At 43.1% G+C, this 19,587-nt stretch overlaps 1 protein-coding gene across 1 annotated transcript in view; it reads right to left on the bottom strand.

Moving 5' to 3' along the window:
* VAT1L (vesicle amine transport 1 like) overlaps positions 1-18,076 on the bottom strand; it is a 54,967-nt gene extending 36,891 nt beyond the window's left edge. Inside the window, exons 1-3 of the mRNA XM_050311412.1 lie at positions 17,751-18,076; positions 12,486-12,615; positions 8,551-8,766 (exon numbers count right to left, since the gene is read on the bottom strand). Of these exons, the coding sequence (XP_050167369.1) occupies positions 8,551-8,766; positions 12,486-12,615; positions 17,751-17,980 (576 nt within the window). The 5' untranslated portion in view covers positions 17,981-18,076. The remainder of the gene's footprint in view (positions 1-8,550; positions 8,767-12,485; positions 12,616-17,750) is intronic.
* Between the last annotated feature and the right edge of the window lie 1,511 nt (positions 18,077-19,587).

The raw sequence follows: 19,587 nt of genomic DNA, 5'->3' as shown, positions 1-19,587 counted from the left end.
TTTAGATAAATCAGTATTTTATAATGCATGCTAGTTGAATGAAATTCTGACATTATTGATCTATTCCCTAATTAGTTTTCTGCATTTTCAATCTATCTTGGGGAGATGAGGAATAATGAATACATCCTGAATCAAAACCACTGAATGTTTAAAAGGTCAAATATTCAAGAAGAAGGCACGTTGATTTTTATCCTGCAGAAGACGATTAACATTTAACAAACTGACAGTCAGATGAATAGCAGAGAGGCACAAAAACCCCAGGATGTGAATAACCTATTTTCCTCCTGACTCCAACTCGTTAGTCCACCTCTCCCTCCCCCTCCAGAGATAAGCTTATCTAAAATCCCAGATCAGAATACTTTCCAGCTTTCTGTAGATATTTGAAGTCTAAAACTGACTCATATGACCAGTACTTTTATAATTGGATGAACAACATCACTGAAGTATTTTGAGGCACTTCCATGAGACATTCTTCTACAGCTTTCTGAAGACCTTAATTTGACATCGACTTGTACTTATTTTTGTGCAAAGTATTCTTAGTGGTTGTATCTCAGAAATCCATGAACAAAGGCTGATACTGGACTCTTCATGCCTTCCCCGTCAAAACAGGAGAACTGAACTCAACCTGTGAACTCAAACACCTCCCTCATTTCTGTGGAATTCGACTAAGCTCCAAAAGAGCACTGTGGCTATGCAAGTCACTCTTAAGTCTCCTTTCTAATCCCTTGAATCATGTAGCTGCCTCTGGATTAGCCGCTGGTGTTTAGAGGGTTATACATTTTAATTGCAAGCCTGTGAACCCCTTGTGTTCACAATGTCCCCAGTTCACAAACGAAGCACAAAGGGTTTTGCTGCTGGAAGGAAGAGCATCCTCTTCCCAGGGCTGTGGAGGGTCAGGAAAGGTATCCATGCTGTCCCCCTTCACACTCTCACCAGGAAGCACCCTTTGATCACAGGGCACACCAGCCTTGTCCTGTCTCTTGGATCCTAAAAACTGCTTTGTGGGAGACAAAGACAAGAGGGATTTCTGTGTCCTCCCTGCCCAGAAAAAAACCACATCACTCTGCTTCCAGCTTGTGGAGACCACAGGGATTTGGAAGCAGGAACTGTGTGATCAGAAATAGTGTATGAACTCTAAAACCTTCCAAGAAGGTGCTTAATTCCATAAGCGTGGTTTGAAAAATTAAAACATTCTTCACGCATCTAATTTTTCATAAACCATGCAAATTTCTACATGCAAGTACTGACTAGATTGTTGCTTCCTGAACCCAGGAAAACGAGTGAGTTTTAATGGGCAAAAAATAATTATCACTTGGACAATTAATTTTACCTTTAATGGAATTTAGCAGCCTTTGGGAAAATAAAATCAATCAATTACTGAAGGGATAGATATGGCTATAAAATATTTCCTTAAAGTGGAATTAATCTCCTTTAAAATATTAATATATTTTATATTCTACTTATCATAGAGTCGTTACAGTTGGAAAAGACCTTTAAGATCATCAAGTCCAACCACCAACCCCAGCACCACCACCACATTCACCATTAAACCACGTCCTCAAGTGCCACATCCACATTTTTTGAACACTTCCAGCGATGCAGAACATCACATGGTGAATCCCCAAAGAAATTAATAGCTTGGATTACAGCATTCTGTGGAAATGAAGCATGTCTCCTACTGCTGGATGTGTTTCTCTAGCTTCACAGTCTGTTTGATGGATTCCTTTTCAAGGTATCCTGTCAGTCTATAAAATCAGTATGTTGAATCTAATCTGCACATATAATTTCTATGAATTAGTATAAATTGATATCCTTACAGTAGTTTCAGATCCTCTAAAAAAAAAAAAAAAAGCCATACAAAAAACCAAAACTGAGATTTCTTTACATTCTATTGCATTAAAACTCAACTCTAAACCTGCAGGAGTAGAAACTTCTCATACTGAGATAATCACATAACAGAAGGGAAAAGTAGATTTCTAGGAAGCAAAAATGAAATAGACTGTTCTGTGCATTTTAAAAAATTCAAAGTTAAAAAAAAAAAGGCATTAATATTTAAAAGTTAATATAGAAAGCATGAACAGAAGAAAATTTACAAATCTAATGAGCACTAACAATGCTGGATAAATATAAATAAGGTGTAGAATCTATAGTAGATTTCCAAAAGGGTCTGACCTAATGCCACCAGCCAGACCTCAGCCTGACATGCAAGCTGCACACTGAATTACAGCAGGTATAGTAAAAAATTACCATTTCTATAGTTCTGCAGTCCAAAGTTGCTACAGCATTTTTAAAAATAGCACTCAGACCTAATCTTGCATGAGAAACTTGTCTGGAACTGAACGTGAGGAGAATCCCGGTTTCCAAAATGCTTTGATTCCACACAACCATACCTGAAGGTGGTGTGAAGTACACAAACACAGTTAGCAAACTGCAAGAGAAAACACCCACAGTCTCCTGGCATCAAGGAAAACTCCGGCGTTAGGTGAAGTCTCATACACAGCACTTCATCTCCTGAAGGTGTCATTTTCCCAATTACAGCAAAGGAAATGGGAAACCAAACACTAGGGTGAACACTGCAGAGTGGACAAACTGAAATGTGATTCTTGGACAAGCCTAAGGCAGCATCTGCTACACTCCATGCACCACAGCGAGTTTTGGGGTAGAAGGAGGGGGAAGAGTCACCACTAGATCATGATCTGTTCTACCCTCAAAATATTTTCTGCAACAATTAGCAGGGTGTGTTCTCCTACCCCTTTATAACTTGTGCAGCTGAGGTGAATCAAAAACTCAGGGCTGAATCTGCATGTGCCGTGAACCCTCTGCAGTTCAGTGGAGCTACCCCAGCACACCTCACCCAGAGGACACACACGCTCCTTGGGAAGGCAGAACAGCCAAGGAAGAGTTAAGCACTGTCTGTGACCTGACTCAGCAGGTGACTCAGGGAAAGGACATGTCCTCTGGGGAGTTCAGGGCTTCGAGAGGCAAACAGAAAGGCCTTCAAAGACTGCAGCTTGCTTTGGTCAGGGAAATTGCTTTTCGGGTATGGCTCACTGGGCTTTTGTGTTTGATTAACAGATTATGCTCTGAGGCAGTGTCTGGAAATAGCCTCGGCCCTGGCACTGGGGCTCTCCTGCGCTGCTGAGGGAGCACATCCACTGCTCTGGAGGCATCCAGCAGCACAGGGCAGCTCAGCTCAGCCTCCTCATACTCTGTCTGGCTTTAAGTGAGAGAGCTTGGTACTTAAAGCAGCCTAGGCTTGGTTACACACAGCTCTGTGTGAGCTGATTTATTCCCTTCCTTGGCTGCTGGAGATGAAACAAGAGGAAAGCACTTTATCAAACGCTATGAACTGCTAGTACGAAAAACAGCAAGTGCAGTCCTGGGAGGTATCAGGTAAAGGTGTCAGCAAAGTGGGCTGTATTAATGCTGTTGCACAGTGTGCTGGCCAGAACCATCACAGGAGCGGAGTAAATCCTAATTATTCCCATTCAAGGAGTTCTGACTCGAACACAAGAGTGCTATTTAATGTGCCGCTACCTGCTAAGTGCCGACAGAGCAGTCTACCCATACAGTGTTTAGAAGGATCAGGAATGCTGTGAGATCTATTTTAAAAGGCTCTGGCTTTCATACCAGCTTAGTGCTGCTTTTTGCTGCCAACCAGCTCAGAGCCAGGAAACACATCTGCCTGGAGCAGCGGCTGTAGGATGACCCAGGAAACAGACATTCAGCCTTACAAAAAAGGGGTATGAGCAAACAAACCTGCTTTTGGCCTGAAAAATACAGGCTCTGCAGGAGAGATTTGATTGTGAGCTTGTTGTAGCCACAAAAACATACGTATCCTACCCAAAAGATCTGAAAGAAGTGCCCCAAGAGGGTACAGTAGCTAATTTTAATTCATTGACAACATCAGCAGAAGAACAAGCATACATTAACTGGAATAAAGGCTTGAAAATGAGAAAGTTTTCTCACCAAGTGAGGTATTTTTTCAAGGAGAAATTTAATCGTTCTCTTGAAAGAGTTCCTATATGTTGCCTGTGACAGCAGGTGACTAGATTTACTAAGAAATGCCAGATCTTTGTCAGATAAAATATCACCACTTCAGTGCTTCAGTTTGGAACACATCCTCAAATATTTGCCATTTGTGCAGGGGAGACACAATAAAAAAGAGGGTTCCTGCCAAGCAGTAACCAATCCTGCCAGGATGGCCTAAATCTGTTGCCAAGTCAGATTTACCCTTCAAATTCAAACAAGAGAACTGCATCTGTAACTTACTCTGCTTGCACTTCCTCTGCTGCTGAGCCTGAAAGGGAAGGTCAGATCACAGCTTCAGGATGGCAATCAATGCTCCTGCATGAAAGGCAGCTTATTTTTAGCATCTGCCAGATCAAAATGCTACAGAATTGGCTAATAATTCTGCCTTGCTGAGGGGCTAAGTGATGAAACTGAAGTGTTTACAAAAGCTTGGTAAATAACCAAGACTTTGTGCTCCAAATATCCAGAATAGAAAGTACACAGAGCACAAACAAATAAGCAATTGGACATAATGGCTCTCTCTTACAAATCTAAACCTCTGAAAGAATTAATTTTACAGGTAAATATCATAGAGACTGGATTTATTAAAGCTCGAAGGGAAAAGCCTAAGGATTTTTTCCCTTTTTTTATTAATACAAAAGTCCTGTATTTATACTAATTCAACTAATCCAGGATACAGTTTACAAGTTCACATTAATAATTTTAAGAGCAACTTTATAATCTCAACCAAACCTGTGCTGTGACTTGCACTGAATGCATTGAAAGTCTTCATTTTAAAGAAGTAATTGTTTCATGCAGCAGCCCAGTCCCAGCAGGGTGCTCACTACTGCTCAGTTTTCTCAGAGTATTTGCTTCAGTTGCCACTTTGCTTCACTTGAAATAAAGATGTGGGAGCATAATTGGGAAGGGAGCTGCTCTACCATTGTCTTACAGTAATTTCAAACAATAATTACAGCACTTTACAGTTAAGATGCACCAATATGTGTCCTACAGTAAAAGTCACATGTTCTTGCCAAACTCATTATTCTGAGCAGTGATTTTTACATACCAAGTTTAGTGTTGGCTGCTTTCTCCCTTTTTCATCAACCAGTTCAGAAGGACACTCAGACACTTCTGCAGCTTCAAGCATTTAAAATCTATTTGTATTAGGCAATTACATTTTTTGTTAATTATCAAACTGCCCTGCTACTCAATTTCACAGTTTAAGCAGAAGCCCTAAGTATTCTGCCAGGCTGAAAGGGGGTGTGTGACAACCTGGTTAGATCTTGGTCAGCAGAATGATTTGTAAGGTATTCATCTCTTCTCAAAGCCTCAGTGAATCATGGAAGCAACTGTAAGTTTGTACCATGCTTTCCAAGAAGGCTCCTGAAATTTCTTCATCCCACTTCACTGCTCAGGTTGAGAGCTGAGTCAGCCTCTCTTAACTGCCCCTGTCTCATGGGGTAAAACACGCCAGGAAAACCAGAGAAGCCCCTTTCCAAACAATCAAAATCAACAAGCCAGTCCTAGGAAAACCAAAATGGAATGTCTCCTTTCAACCCCCACTTTTAAGCACTGCAGCACGTCTTCCTCTTCTAAGGGAAGGCAACAACACAGCATCTGTGTCAGTGTTTGAGCATCCACTTCTCTCCTGGTTCAGGGACACAGGGGCTTCCCTACAACAGCCACGTCTCATTCCATGACCAGGGAAGATGGTATGATGCCCTGACCCTTCTGCTGAGTGGGTGGCAGGGAGGGTACTCATTTGGGATAGGGAACAGGATGCAAGTCTGTAACACAGAGGTGTGTGAGACTTTTTTCAAGACAAGTTATCTTGGTACATTTCCTTTTTCTCTACATCATCTTCTGATGTCCCCTAGAACTTCTGGAATAAATAAACTGACTTATCTAAAGCATCCTGTCAGACATTAAAGGATACTGTTCCCTACTAATCACACTCCAGGCACAGATGGGAAGACAATTGCTATAGTTACCTCACTACCAAAAATATCTATAAACAAAATAAGGGCACATAAATAAACTGAGATAATACAAAAGAGTAAAGGTCCTAGAGAATTTTCACTGACTCAATTTACTGAAAAAGCTGCAGGATCCTCCTAAAGGGGACTGGGGAGTCAGAACAAAGAATCTCACAAACATTTCAGAAGCAACAAGTTCTTTTTCATAAACTGCTTGAAGCAGCTAAAATAATGATCTCGCATAATGAGGAAGGAACAATTAGAAACTTCTAGTCCCACAGGCAGCCTATTGTCTCATTAAAGCACTCTGGAATTTCTCTGACATTTAGAAACAAACTGGACAGATTTCCCACTTGCAGAAAGTGGGAAAGGGCCTTCTATCTATTAAAGTAACAGCACAAAAATTACCTCTTCCTATAGTTTTCTGTTCATTAACAAAGACCTTTGTGTGAATGATTTGTTGGATTGAGGTTGTTACATTTTTCAAAGGATTAACAGACAGATTATTAGAGTAAGACAGATCCCTCTGAAATCTTCATGTCTGTTTAGCAGAAAAAAAAAAAAAAAAAAGAATTCCATGTACCTCCAGAGTGATTTTTTACCTGTAAAACAATGGGAAAATTTCTTGCCAATTCTAGCTGTACATGCTCCTCCCTTCCACGGAACAAGGGGCTGTGTGAGGCACTCTCCCCTGGAACAGTGATCACCACCCTGGCTTGCAGGGTAGCCAGCCCTGTCTCCCTCTTACATGCACTCACCCTGGATCCTACACAGCCCTTGATCAGTTCCTGGGCATCTTGGCTGTTCTTCCTGCATGTCTGGTCTTTCCCTTGGAAACTCTGCTTTATTTAACTACTCAGCAAGTGATGGATCTGATTTCCTCTTGTTCTCCTGGCAGCCAAGCAGGACCCATCCTTCCTTCAGCTTCTCCCAGAGAAGAAGGTTCTGAGCAGCCACAGCAGAGGACCAGCCAAAAAAGCTGCTCATCGAGTACCTGGGATGAGAGAGGAAGCCAGCAGCTCCCTCCAGGAACAGCCCAGCACAGAGGTTGGGCACTGGTGCAGGAGACTATGTGAGCACAGAGCATTAACAGTCCTTCAGGAAGAGAAGGAAGAAATATCAGGGGCGAGTGAGGTCAGAAAGAAAAGAAACAAAGACACTTAGCAAGGATGCTTTATCTTAAAAGGAGGAGGAGTTAATTTTCTCTAGATACACACAAAATGTGCAAGGACAAATGTTCTGGGGCTAATTCTGTGGGCTCAGCCTGGGTCTGTGTGGCACCAGCTGGGCAAACAGCCTTAGAGCTACAGCTGAGCCTTCGATTCCTGCAGGATATTCCCCTGAATGTGTGGCCTCATGTTGCTTTAATGGTGCTGAATTCCACACGAAGAGATTTAATATTAAAGAACAATAGTCAGCCATAACACTCCGGGCTGTGCTGTGCCAAAGCATAATACGATTATAAATTCCATTCATTTACAGGAGTATTCCAATAGGACTGTTTACTGCCAGAAGGATTATTGTTAGTTAAAAATACTTTGTACAGGGAACTCACGAATTTTACTCCTGTGATTACAGCCTTCATTTATAGGAGAACATGAAAGAAGGTCTAAGGGCACAGAATTAGGGAGAAAGTGTTTGGGGCTGCCCACCAGGCCTCAGTAGACAACAGAATATTAATTTAGCATAAATAAGGCGTAACAGGAACACTGAAGATGTACTCTGATTTGAAAAGTTGGTTTCTGCTAATATTCTCAGGTCATAAAATCCGTCTTATGAAAAAGGACTGCATCATTTCAAATGTAAACAAACTCCCATCAGTATCTCAATACTCTGCAGAAACTTAAACATTTTCCTAAAAGATAGTTCAAGGAACTGGTAACACAAATTGCTGACTCTCTATTTTATTGTGTGCCCTGGTATTCCCCTAAATTCATCCTGGTGTCACTTTGCCTGTGCCACACAATGCCTCCTTAGGAATGATCCAAACTACGACATGCAGCAGCCACCACTGACTCCAATTCAGCATTTGTACCTTGTACATGACAACTTGTCACTGATTTCAACCCCTCTACTACAACAAAGGGCAAAAAAAGCCTTCACAGAGAAAGCATCACACACAATTGCACATGGTATGTGCAGGAGTATTCCAAGAGGGACATTTACTATAAGGAGGATCATGATTACCTACAAATACCTTGTGCAGGGAGCTAATTTATTCCTCTCATTACAGACTTTATTTACACAGAAGTACAAAGTGTGTAAGTTCAGCAGCACAATGTTTGAGACAACACTTGCTCCTTGATTGCTGACAACCAATTAGGGTTTTTTTGGCGAGGTTTTTGAGTCATGACATTTTTATTTCATCAAGAGCTCCTGCCAACCATTCACGTCAGCACTTCCATGGGAAAACAGATGCAGTTTTTCCCACTGCAAGCCCTCACACACAGGGATGTCTGATATCGAATCAACAGCAGGTTCTGGCTCATTTCAGAAATCGAGATGGATCAAACTGCTTTGGTTACTCGGTGACAGGAAAGTAAGAAAAGTTCCAACTTACCACCCCACCTCCTGCTGAGTGAACCAGCACAGACATGCCTTCCCTCAGGTTAGCAACCTCAAAGAGCATCATGTAGGCAGTTACAAAGTTCATGGGAAATGCAGCAGCTTCAGAAAAACTCATGTCATCTGGGATCTTGTAGACAAATTCCACTGGGGTACAGACTACTTCAGCCCAGGCATTGTAGTTCACAAAAGCCATGACTCTGTCTCCAATCTGCAAACAAGGAAGAAAATAATGTTGAGAATATGAGTGCTATTGAGACTGTAGGGAGAAACTTGTAAGACCTTCAACGTTTCTGTTCAAGCTGTGGGTCACTCACTGGCTGACTGTGAAGAAAATGGTCCTCCACATCTTTGGCAAAATAGCAGTTAAGCTGCTCAGCTTTGGGCTTTTATCAATTTTTTAATTTAACAAAAATAACCATCTTCTGCAAACAGAGCTCCTAAATAAGAAATGTAAACAATGAAAACAGCATTCTTACTAATAACTTGCTGAAAGAAAGAAAGAAAGAAAGAAACAAGGGGGGAAAGGTTATAACTATATTGATGAGTGCATGGAATAAAAAAAAAAATTATACCTATAGATAATTTTCACTTTGTTTTCTCAGTCCTCACACTAATTTAGAGCTACTTTCCTCTCAGTGGATTGAGCAAGGGAGGCCTTGTACTCTGGTAGATGGAGCAGAGGAAAGGATTCAGAAAGCACTCAGAAAGTAACAACATCTGTATCCATTCTCTATTTTTATTATCTTATTAACTAATTCTACCAATACATATCCATGATTGTCATTTCTACAGCCATGTATCAGAGCACAATTTGATCCTGCAACTTCAAGTAAGCCACTTTAAATATCAAAAATATACCTCTGGATTTTAAGGCACCATGAAATCTACAAAGTGAATTTGACAGGATTTAAAGGGGCAATGAAATATTATCTTTGAATGCAACAGTACTCAGTTTCTTTGAAAAATACATGGTAGTGAAAGAGTAATGCACCATAGAGAAATAAAGATTTTCTTTAAATATTAGATGTAGTTGGTTGCTCCTCAGAGCTTTCAAAGGTCCAGGCACATCAGGTTCATGTGTTTGCCTGTGGCCTTCATTGCAGCTTCAGGTTTTTATAACAGACATATTGGCTCCCCACGAGTGGACAAGAATAACAACAAGGCAACAGGAGCTCTGAGGCTTCTGCAGGGGTACAACCTTAAAGCAGAAATTGGGCTGCTGGGGCTACGAGGGAGAGCCACAGTGAGCAAACATTTGGCCAGTGTATATCAAAACATTCACAGGCACACCTCTCACTCCTTAATGACTTGTCAGCAGCAGCCCCTACACATCTCTTACCTTGTCTTAGATCCTTTGCCTTTCTAGAATACAACAAAACCAGCATTCTTAACCATGGAAGGAGCCCTTCAATGGAGCCACAGTATAAGACAGGAATAGCAAACTTCAGGCCTTCATGTTTCAATTAAAATTAACAGCAGCTGCCCTTCTAACTTTGCTTACCTGCCTTATACTCTCTTGCATTCTACTAATACCTCTAATGCTTTATAAACACTACAAGTGTTAAGTAAAGCACAACACTTTTGCCTTCAGGCAAATGTTTACAGCACAAGCACATTTTGGTCTCCCAAGTACTTGTCATCACTTTGGCTCTGGGATATCGCAGGTTTGCTAAAAGCTAAGGTGCTGCTGACAGCTCTGAAGGGTTTGTCTCTTTCAGAATGAGAATGCTGAAACAGAGCTGTCATTCCAATTTCACTGAGATGCCTCCTCCTCTTCAAAAACATTCAAATTAACAATGCCTCAGTGGTAACCACTCCGTGGTTCCCTTCTGCACTTAGAGAAGTGTCTAAAATAGAAAGTCTGCTGGGATTAATTAGTGCAGATGTTAACCTGTATCCTTGCCATAAACCATAAATGATTACCGAAAAGAATGCAGAGAAGCCCCTCTTGGTGATTCCCAAGGGATTTCTTAGTAACAACAGACACCACATTTTACCATAAACGCTATACAGAGCCCAGTCATGTCAGATTAGACCTCAGATCCTGAGAATCATCCCCACAGCTGGAGAGAGATCAGGCCTGATACAGCTGAGATGATTAGAAACCACATTTCTCTTTGCTCTTTTAATGGGCATTACATCATTATTCCACAAAAAAGACAGTAACTGGCTGGCAATATCTCAGGTAGTACAGACCAAGGGCTGTAAGACACATTTTTACAGAGCATGAAACGCCCACAACTTTAAACAAGACTTGAGCTAGAAGAGATCTACAAAGAGAAAGAAGGTCAGAAGATACAGGGTGCAATCTTTGTCATTCCTACCATTGCTCTGGACAAGGTAACAACTTATGCCAAGGGGACACCAAGCATCTGGTGTGCTCCCATTCTGTGCAAGAATTCCATAAAGAAACCAACAGAACATTTTTGCATCTTCCTCATAGCATGTTCTGCTGATGGATTCATACAGCAGTCACTCTGAGAGTCGACCCTTCTTCTGGATCACTCAAACACTACCATGGCTTTGCAGATCCCATGCAAATACCACAGCTTCCTTCAGTTACAGGGAATACACCAGGGCACAGACATGTCCCATGGTCAGAACAAAGATGTAACTTTAAAAAAGAGACACATTATATTCAGTCAGGTGCCATGTTACTCAAAGAAGCACCATATGCTGTAACCTCATGATGCCCTTTAAAAATAGCAAGAACTTTTAAAATGAGAATGCTGATCTAGAGCAGAGACTTTCTATACTCCTTTCATAAAATATTCTTTGATATGGAGCTTAACTATAAAACACAGATGCTAGAGTGCAACTACTAAGTCACCAGACTTCGTCAAACAGCAAATTATTGTTCAGTTATTGCTTGTACTAAAATACATTGAAAGACTATGACTTGTTTCAAGGCAGAGATGGGGTAGGAGGGGAACAGAGAGAAATGTCCTAAGAAGACCTCATCACTGAAACATTTCTTGGAACTAAACTGGTCATTATATTCATTCAACTGAGAAATTTTACAGCTTTTCTAGAAGAGCAAAATGTTATCTTTAAATGAAAATATCAATATTTATTGCTACCTTCTTAAGATGTAATAAGAATTCAGAAAATGTGATTATTTGATGACATGACTGACTCTGCGAACACCTAAGATAGGACTGACACGTATTTTAACTCAGGTTTTATTTCCAAAATTTTCTACCTACTCAGGAAATAAAGTGAAAGACTGGAGAGAATATAGATGTTTACTATCAATAAAGGAACAGAAGGCAGGACAAAATGCTGTTTATATGTTATAAGAGATACAAAAGAGTCCATAAACAGTTATGAAAGCTTTATTATATACATTAACTATTTGACATTTATCACATTCTGTTAGGTGAAACAGATCCTCTTCCTGAGAAATCAGAACAAGTCCTATGTCCAGTATCAGGGTCCAAATTTAATCTGCTTCTCCTGAATGCACACGGTTGTAAGAAGCAATGCTTATTGTAGATGGGGTTCTTGCTAATTCAAGATCAAAAGCTGGAACTAGAATCAGCAGCAGGCTTTGAGGAAAAAAAGCAGTGATGACAGCAAACACAGCCAAGAAAAGAAACTTAACAAGTTAAATTAATTGCTTTCACTTTAGTAAAATACATCAGTCATCCCTTCCAGTTCCTATTTAGCCATCAGGATACACATATGGTACAAGTGACTTTTCAGGAAGGATTTTAAGGAGACGACAGTGGCGGCTTCAGAAACTCATTCAAGAGGTCACTCTCATGCTTGGGAAGCAGCAAGGAAAAATTGACCTTTCAAATCTCAACAGGGTGGTGAAGGCTCCTGTCACTGGCACAGCAGAAGGGACTAGGGACGACATAGTGAACTGGTGGTTATTTATATGACACTTATATATCTCTCTATGAAAATAAAAAAAAATATTACCTCAAATCCTTTCACGCTGTCTCCAAGAGCTTCTACAATTCCAGAACATTCAAACCCAGGAACAAGTGGTGTCTTGGGAGGGTTGTCGATGTTCCCCTGTCGCACCATCAAATCAATAAAGTTCAAACCACTGTAAGACACGGGAAAAAATAAAATCAAGACTACTGCCACAGATGAAAGCAGAGTCGGAACACCTGAGCTAAGGGATGGGAAAGCCAGGAAACTTCAGGGCAGCATTAAAAACTCTGCAGGGACCCAGCAGACATTCCTACTCCCTGTACTCTGTGCCACAGGGGCCTTGGGCAGAGGGTGCACATGCCAGGCAACCACACCTGCCATCAGCCCCAAGCTTACCACACTGTTTAGGAGTCACACAGGGCACTTAGAAATTCAATACAGTGAAATATTATAACTTATATGAATGCATTACTACCTGGTAAGTAAACCCAGGTCAATTTAAGAATAAACCCCCAAACCTCACAGTTTATAAATATTTTGGGCTAAGAGCTATGCCATGTAACTGTCCTAACTTTTGATGTGACCCCAGGAATGCATCTTGTGTTTGTCCCAGGCAGGATTCCAAACTTTGATACGAAGTTATTACATACCAGATAGCAGATAGGCTCTTATTTTAAACCTGTTCCTTCCTGGATCACGTTTGTACAGTTCTGCAAAAGTTATTTAGGTCTTTGAAGTCCTCGGGTTTGCTGCTCAGAAAAAAAATACAGGTCTTCCCCTGTAATCTCAGTTTTTGCAAAAATCTTAAAGCACCTTATGATTTGTCTTTTGTATGCTATCCAATTTTATTAAGGAAAATTTTGTGGTTTTCTAGGGAGCCACAAAAAAAGGCACCACTTATCTACTATAATTATCTTTATTATAACCTACCTATAGTAGATAACTTATCTACTATGTGCGTATGCTGATCACTGGCCTTAATGCCATAGTTAAAACTTTAAAACTCCAAACTAGTTAGGATGCATCTCAGCATTAATCCATTACCCCCTAAAACACAGCTCTGTATTTGTTGTTCACCAAACACACAGCCAGTCCTACTCACACATATGACCCCAGCAATGCTTGGACACGGAACGTTACTGGCGTGCACAAGGATTTATTAGATGGAGCCTTAGATACTAATCAAGACATAAACAGATTGAACAGACCCATCAAATTAAAAGAGAGAGTAGACACACAGCCTAAGCACAAAGACAACACAGCATTCATGGGATGTAGGTCACTGGGGAGAGGGAGGGAAATCCCACCACATGTAAGCATTCATAATTGTGGTGGAGGGTTTAAGAGCAACCTGAACTCGTAACTTGCAACATGCTCGTACACCAAGCTTATAATATCGACTAAATGGAAGGTCAGTAAAGGTTTTCACACAGTTAAGTTGGAAGGTTTGAAATCATTTTGGAAAGGTCACTTCTTAACCACTGGCTAAGACCCCCTCCTACATTGCTGCTGTAATGCTGATAATGAAAGAGAAATTCCAAACAGCAAAATGCCTGCAAGGCAGTCATCATCTGGGGGAGATGACTAAAAAAAACAGAAAAAAACCCCCAAAACACAGCATAAACACAGAACCCCCACAGCATTGGTGGTGGCACCCTCTGTCTGTGTACGTTATCTTCAGGCCTTTTGAATACATGCAAAGGGATCCAGTGGCAAAAAGTGCACAGTCTCTTGCAGCTGTGGTTTTGATCCAAAGTCAAGAGCTGGATGCAAGTGAAGATAGGGAAGGATACTAATTACCATAGGGGCTCTGGAAGAACCTTCCTCTGACAGAGCAGGGATGTCTCTCTGAACTGCACAGGACTGGATTATCTGCTGGAGGCAAAGTTTATCAAATACGGAACTAACCCTGAATCTGACTTTGTAAGTCTGCAGTACTCTACCTTAACACCAGTTTTGAGAATCTTGAATATTATTTTCCATACTTCTGGGTTAGCTTTGCTGCATTTTTATTTCTTTTTTTTTTTAAGTGTGGGAAGTCCTGTGGGAAGCGGCAATCAACTTGTTTGCCCTTGCTCTGTCCCACACACTTGAGTTTGCCCAATACCTTCCACTGCAAAATCCCACGTTATGCAGGGCACCCCCTCACACTTTGGTTTGGAGAGGTGCTGCTTTTGATCTGTCTTTCTTATTTCACTGTAAAACTCCACTGAAATGAATTAGTAAAGTTAATGAAATGCCACAGAGCAAATCAGAGGACTACTGAGTTCTGCATTCTTAAAATCCTTCCTCTTACCCCAGCCAGTAAACTGTCAAAAATCATAAAAAACAAACAAACACCAAACCAAAACCAACAAACAAACAAAAACCAACACAACAAAAAGAGGTTTAAAAAAAAAAAAAAGAAAAGAAAAAAAAAAGGGGGAGAAAAATAAAATGGAAAGGTTTAAAATGATGAGATCTCATGCTTTTTATCCAGGAACACCAATACTATATGATCAAGAGCAAAACTGACACAGTGTCCACTACTCTGTTACACTTAGGATTCCTTTTAACTGCTCCAGGTTTTGTAAAGTGCTGTTACCTCACAGTTACAGAGTCAGAGGGTCACTTCTGCCTCATTCCTCATGACGCACATGTATAGCGGCACAAGGAAGGAATAATTATAAGAGAGAAGAGAAACACACAGGGAAGTAATTACAGGGCACCATTCCTTATTCACAACACCCCATCTGAACTACTGCTTTGGTTTGTCTCATCGTTTAAACAATATGTGTACTAATGTTCTGCTGCCTGCAAATTACAATACAAACAAATACAGCAATTTCAACTGCTTCATCATTATCAATCAAAAATTATTTCAGGAAATATACAAAGCTGTGACTCAGCTTGGACATCGATGGCTGTTCCATTTCTTAGTCACTGAATGAGGCTAACACATGACTCATCTCAGCTGACACATTTTCAATTGGATCATTGATATTCCAGACCTTCAAAGGAATTATTCATCTGGCTTAGTGCTAATAGCAACATATCCTCCATTGCTAGTACCATACTACAAAATGTGTACATACAACCTAACTGGTTTTCATCCCCAGGGAATTCAGAGACCGCACAAAACTTGCACTTTTTACTGGCGTACACTAATTATTGTGCAACGTGCACATTGTTCTTAAAATAACGATTATTTTCCTCCATCAATCTGTTAAGAAAAATAATAATCATCTACAATGATGGTCAACTGCAAAGCTGATACAACGGAAAGGACGATTTGTACCAAGTATTGATGACTGGAGCAGCCCATTTTCGGTGTGCTCAGCACTGCATCCATCAACATGTGCACGCTGCCCTGGGCAAAGCCAGCAGCTCTCTCACTCTGTCTCCCAGACTACAGCCCAAGTCCATCATCACCCCGATCAATCTCCTGCATTTACAGGCTCGGGTCAAGAAGATTGGCAAATTGATTTTGCCTTGCTTGGAAGCACCCTTTGGTGACCTGGTCACATTTCAAGCCCCGTGGCCAACTCCAGTCAGGAACGACGAGCAGATGCTGTGCAGCCTTCAGGCTCCCTCCGGCTCGAAGGGAAGCTTCCCTAACACACGTGGCATTGTGCAACCTGGCAGTTAACCGGGAAGCACTGATGTCAAACAGCACGTGTGCAGCTCACACAGCTCACCTACTGATGCTGCAGCCCTGGAGAGCAACGGCAGCTGCAGCAGAGCTGAATGTTTCTACTTCACAGCCAAGTGTTCTTGTGCAGGTAACTTGCTTTCTGTGATACGCACACAGACTGCTCTGATGAAAGCAGAATTCATACAGATATTGGAGAGTGCTGTAAAACCCTCAAGCATTTAAAGGGATCTGTCCACATGCACAGAACATTTTTAAGTTTTGCATGTTAACTTCTGTTAACCCAATGGCTGAAAAAAAATGCAGATCACTCAGCAAACCAGACAGACTGTTCTCAAATGGAATTACAGCCCTGCTTGATAGTAAAAGGAGCTTCCCAGCAGCTACTGTGCTACCATTAGTTCTTACATTCACTTAGCACAGAATTTCTTGCTTTTCTCCCACGTGACTAGTGGAGAGAAAAAAAAAAAAAGGTGCAAAAAATCTCAGCCCTTTTATTTATTAGTCCTTATTCAGACTGATGGATATCACCATTTTTTCATAAGCAACACCCTTGTGTGGGTAATACACAGGCCACAAACCTTAAGATCCCATTACGTACAGGGTGAAAAGTGTCTGAAGAGGTCAATACACTCAGTTACATTAACCTACCAGCATATTCCAAGATCTGAGGCACATCTACTGGATACATCATTCAAAGGAAGCTTACTGCCCCACACCAGTAAAATCTTAAATGCAAGTTACTTCTAAAGTAAACAACTTGGCCTTCACCTTGGAATTTATCTTCCAGAAGCACCATGTTTTCACATAGCAGAAGAGGACAACAGAAGATATATCCCTGCCTAGGCAAAATTAATTCAGCCTTTGGTACACATCAAGTTGTGTAATAAGATCCTAACGTTGCTTCTTTCACTTAAAAGAATTAATTCTACTCTCATGAAGGAACATGTGCACTAAGAACCAGTGATCTAGGAAAAACAGCAGTCTGCTGCGATTTTCTGGGAGTTTAAAAAAAAAAAAAGCCATCTAGGAAAGCTCACTCAAGGATGCTGCCAGACCGCAGCCACTGGTTACCTGGGCACAGGGACTAACACTGGTAAGTTATCCCGAGCTCCAGCCACGCTGCCACGCCAGCTCCGGAGAAAAAAGGATGGTGACTGAAGTGATTCCCAGGAGAAAAACAACAGCCAGTGTCAGAAGGGAAGGGGGACGGGTGCTGAGCAACACACACAAGCTGCCATCCACATTTCTCAAAGAAAACAAGCCCCTGCATGCAGTTGGCCGGTTTTTTTCCCCCCATTTCTCCCAGCTAGTACCGTGAAATTCAACGACAATTTTTTCACCCTTCGCAGCTGCCGCTGAGCGCACACAGACCCCCGCCTGGACCAGGGCGGTCCGAGCTGAGCACCGACCCGGGGTGTGCCGGCTCCCCGGGAAGGGATGGGGAGCAGCGGGAGCGGGGCTCCCCCCGCGGGGAAGCCACAGGTGAGGGAAGCGGGAGCGACAGCCGGGCGGCTTCGGGGCTCGCCCCGCATCCTGCGAGCCCACGGATGCCCCTCTGCAGGGCACGGACAGCACCGGGGAGATGCGGGACACCCGCACCGCTCCCCGCCCGACCCCCCCCGGCCCCGCCACCGCCCGCGGGGGGAAAGAGAGGGCGAGGGGCGATACTGGACCAGGCTTTGACGCGGATCTTCAGCTCGCCCTCCTGCGGCTCCGGCATGGCTTTCTTGGACACGCGGAGCTTGTTGAGCCCGCCGAAGGCGGACAGCACCACGGCTCGCATCTCCTTCGCGTCCCCGGCGCGCAGGCTGCCGGCCGCGCCGCCCTCGGCCGCCTCCTTGCCGCCCTCCTTCTCGATCATCTGCTCCGTCTCCTCGGCTCGCTGCGCTCCCTCCTTGGCCATGGCGGGGCTGCGGCGGCTCCCGCGGTGCGGGCACGGAGCGGAATGGCCGCGGATGGAGCGCCCGGGCCCGCCCGCCGCACTGCACCGGCTGCGCCGCCCCCGCGGGGCCGCCGGGCCGGGGGCAGCGCCCGCACCGCGCCCTGCGCCGAGACAGCCCCCGGCGCGCAGCCACAGAATCACAGGAGGGATGGGGCTGGGAGAGACCTCTGAGATCAGCGAGTCCAACCTGTGACCGAACACCGCCTTGTCAGCTGGACCGGAGCACTGAGCGCCGCGTCCAGTCTTTCCTCAGAAACCTCCACGGGGATGGAGGCTCCGCCGCCTCCCTGGGCAGTTCATTCCAATGTCTAATCTCCCCTTCTGTGAAGAAATTCCTCCTAGGGTCCAACTTAAATCTCCCCTGGCACAGCTTTAGTACATCCTCTCACCTGTTGCTTGTTACCTTGCCCGACCCCCACCTGGCTACACCCCTCTTGCAGGTACTTGTAGAGAGCCGTAAGGTCACCCCTGAGCCTTCTCTTCTCCAGGCTAAACAACCCCATTGTCCCCTTAGGCCAGGGCAGAGCCCCAAGCCGGTGAAAGGCTGGCTGATCACACCAGCTGCCCTGTTATCCCACAGAATCGTGGATTAAGCCTCCACTCGAGGTGCCCAGGTCTTGAGCCTCATTGGGGAGCCTTGCTCCTTCCCCATTCTTTATCCTGGAGCTGTTCTTGGGGACAACCCAATGAACACTTGGCATCAGAAAAAACAAACATGAGGCAGCTGCCTCGCGACTGATTCATGCACAGAAATACAAGCTTGAGACTCTGCTGTAATGCAGTTTTAAGCTTTTATAGTGAAAGTCTTTTCCTTCACTTCCTTTCCAGATTGATGCCAGTCTCCGCTGTTCCTGTGGGGAGCTTCATCCTTTGGTGGGAGCACAGGGCATAGGACACTCACCAGCTGGAGTTTCCAGGGACTGGCCTGGTCTGGAGCCCTAACGAGGCTCAGGCATCAGCCATTTAGCTCTGTGTTAATGATGGTCAGTGCCTGCAGCCTCACCTGGGATAGGTGAGCGTGGATTTTGAGGGGTTGCTAGTTGTGGTTCCGTGGATGTTGACAGAGTGCCAGTTGAGTTTGGTATTAGACCCCTGCATCAGTTTGTTGATGGCCTCATGGTCTGAGTAAATCTGCTTCTCACATGCCTAAAATGATATATTTATGGAGTTTCAAAATTCATTGTACCATGCTGTGTGCATGGCAAGCATTCCTGCAGACCTCTCTGTGGACACAGTTCTCCCTCCAAGCCCCCTGCACCAACTGAGTTTCTCATTAAGAAGTTTCAGGACCTCTCTGACTTCTGTTAAGGATTATCACCACCATCTCTTTAGGCTGTGAATTTGTAGTGACCTGAGTTCATCATCAATATTTCCTAATTTCACTATATGCCTTTACTTCATCTTGGGTCATGTATTCAGTGTTCAAGTACTAAAAGGAAGCAAAAATTTGGAAATGTCTTAGCTATAGTGAGTAATGAGGTAAAACATTTCCATTCACATTAACAAAGTGAGATAGTGGAGTAACAGGTAGAGTTTTCATATTCCTTTGTACTTTTTATGTAACACTT

This window comes from Myiozetetes cayanensis, unplaced genomic scaffold, assembly GCF_022539395.1.
Source record: "Myiozetetes cayanensis isolate MyiCay16 unplaced genomic scaffold, myiCay2020 scf16, whole genome shotgun sequence".
In the NCBI taxonomy this organism is placed as follows: domain Eukaryota; kingdom Metazoa; phylum Chordata; class Aves; order Passeriformes; family Tyrannidae; genus Myiozetetes; species Myiozetetes cayanensis.
This window is presented reverse-complemented; position numbering and strand designations above follow the sequence as displayed.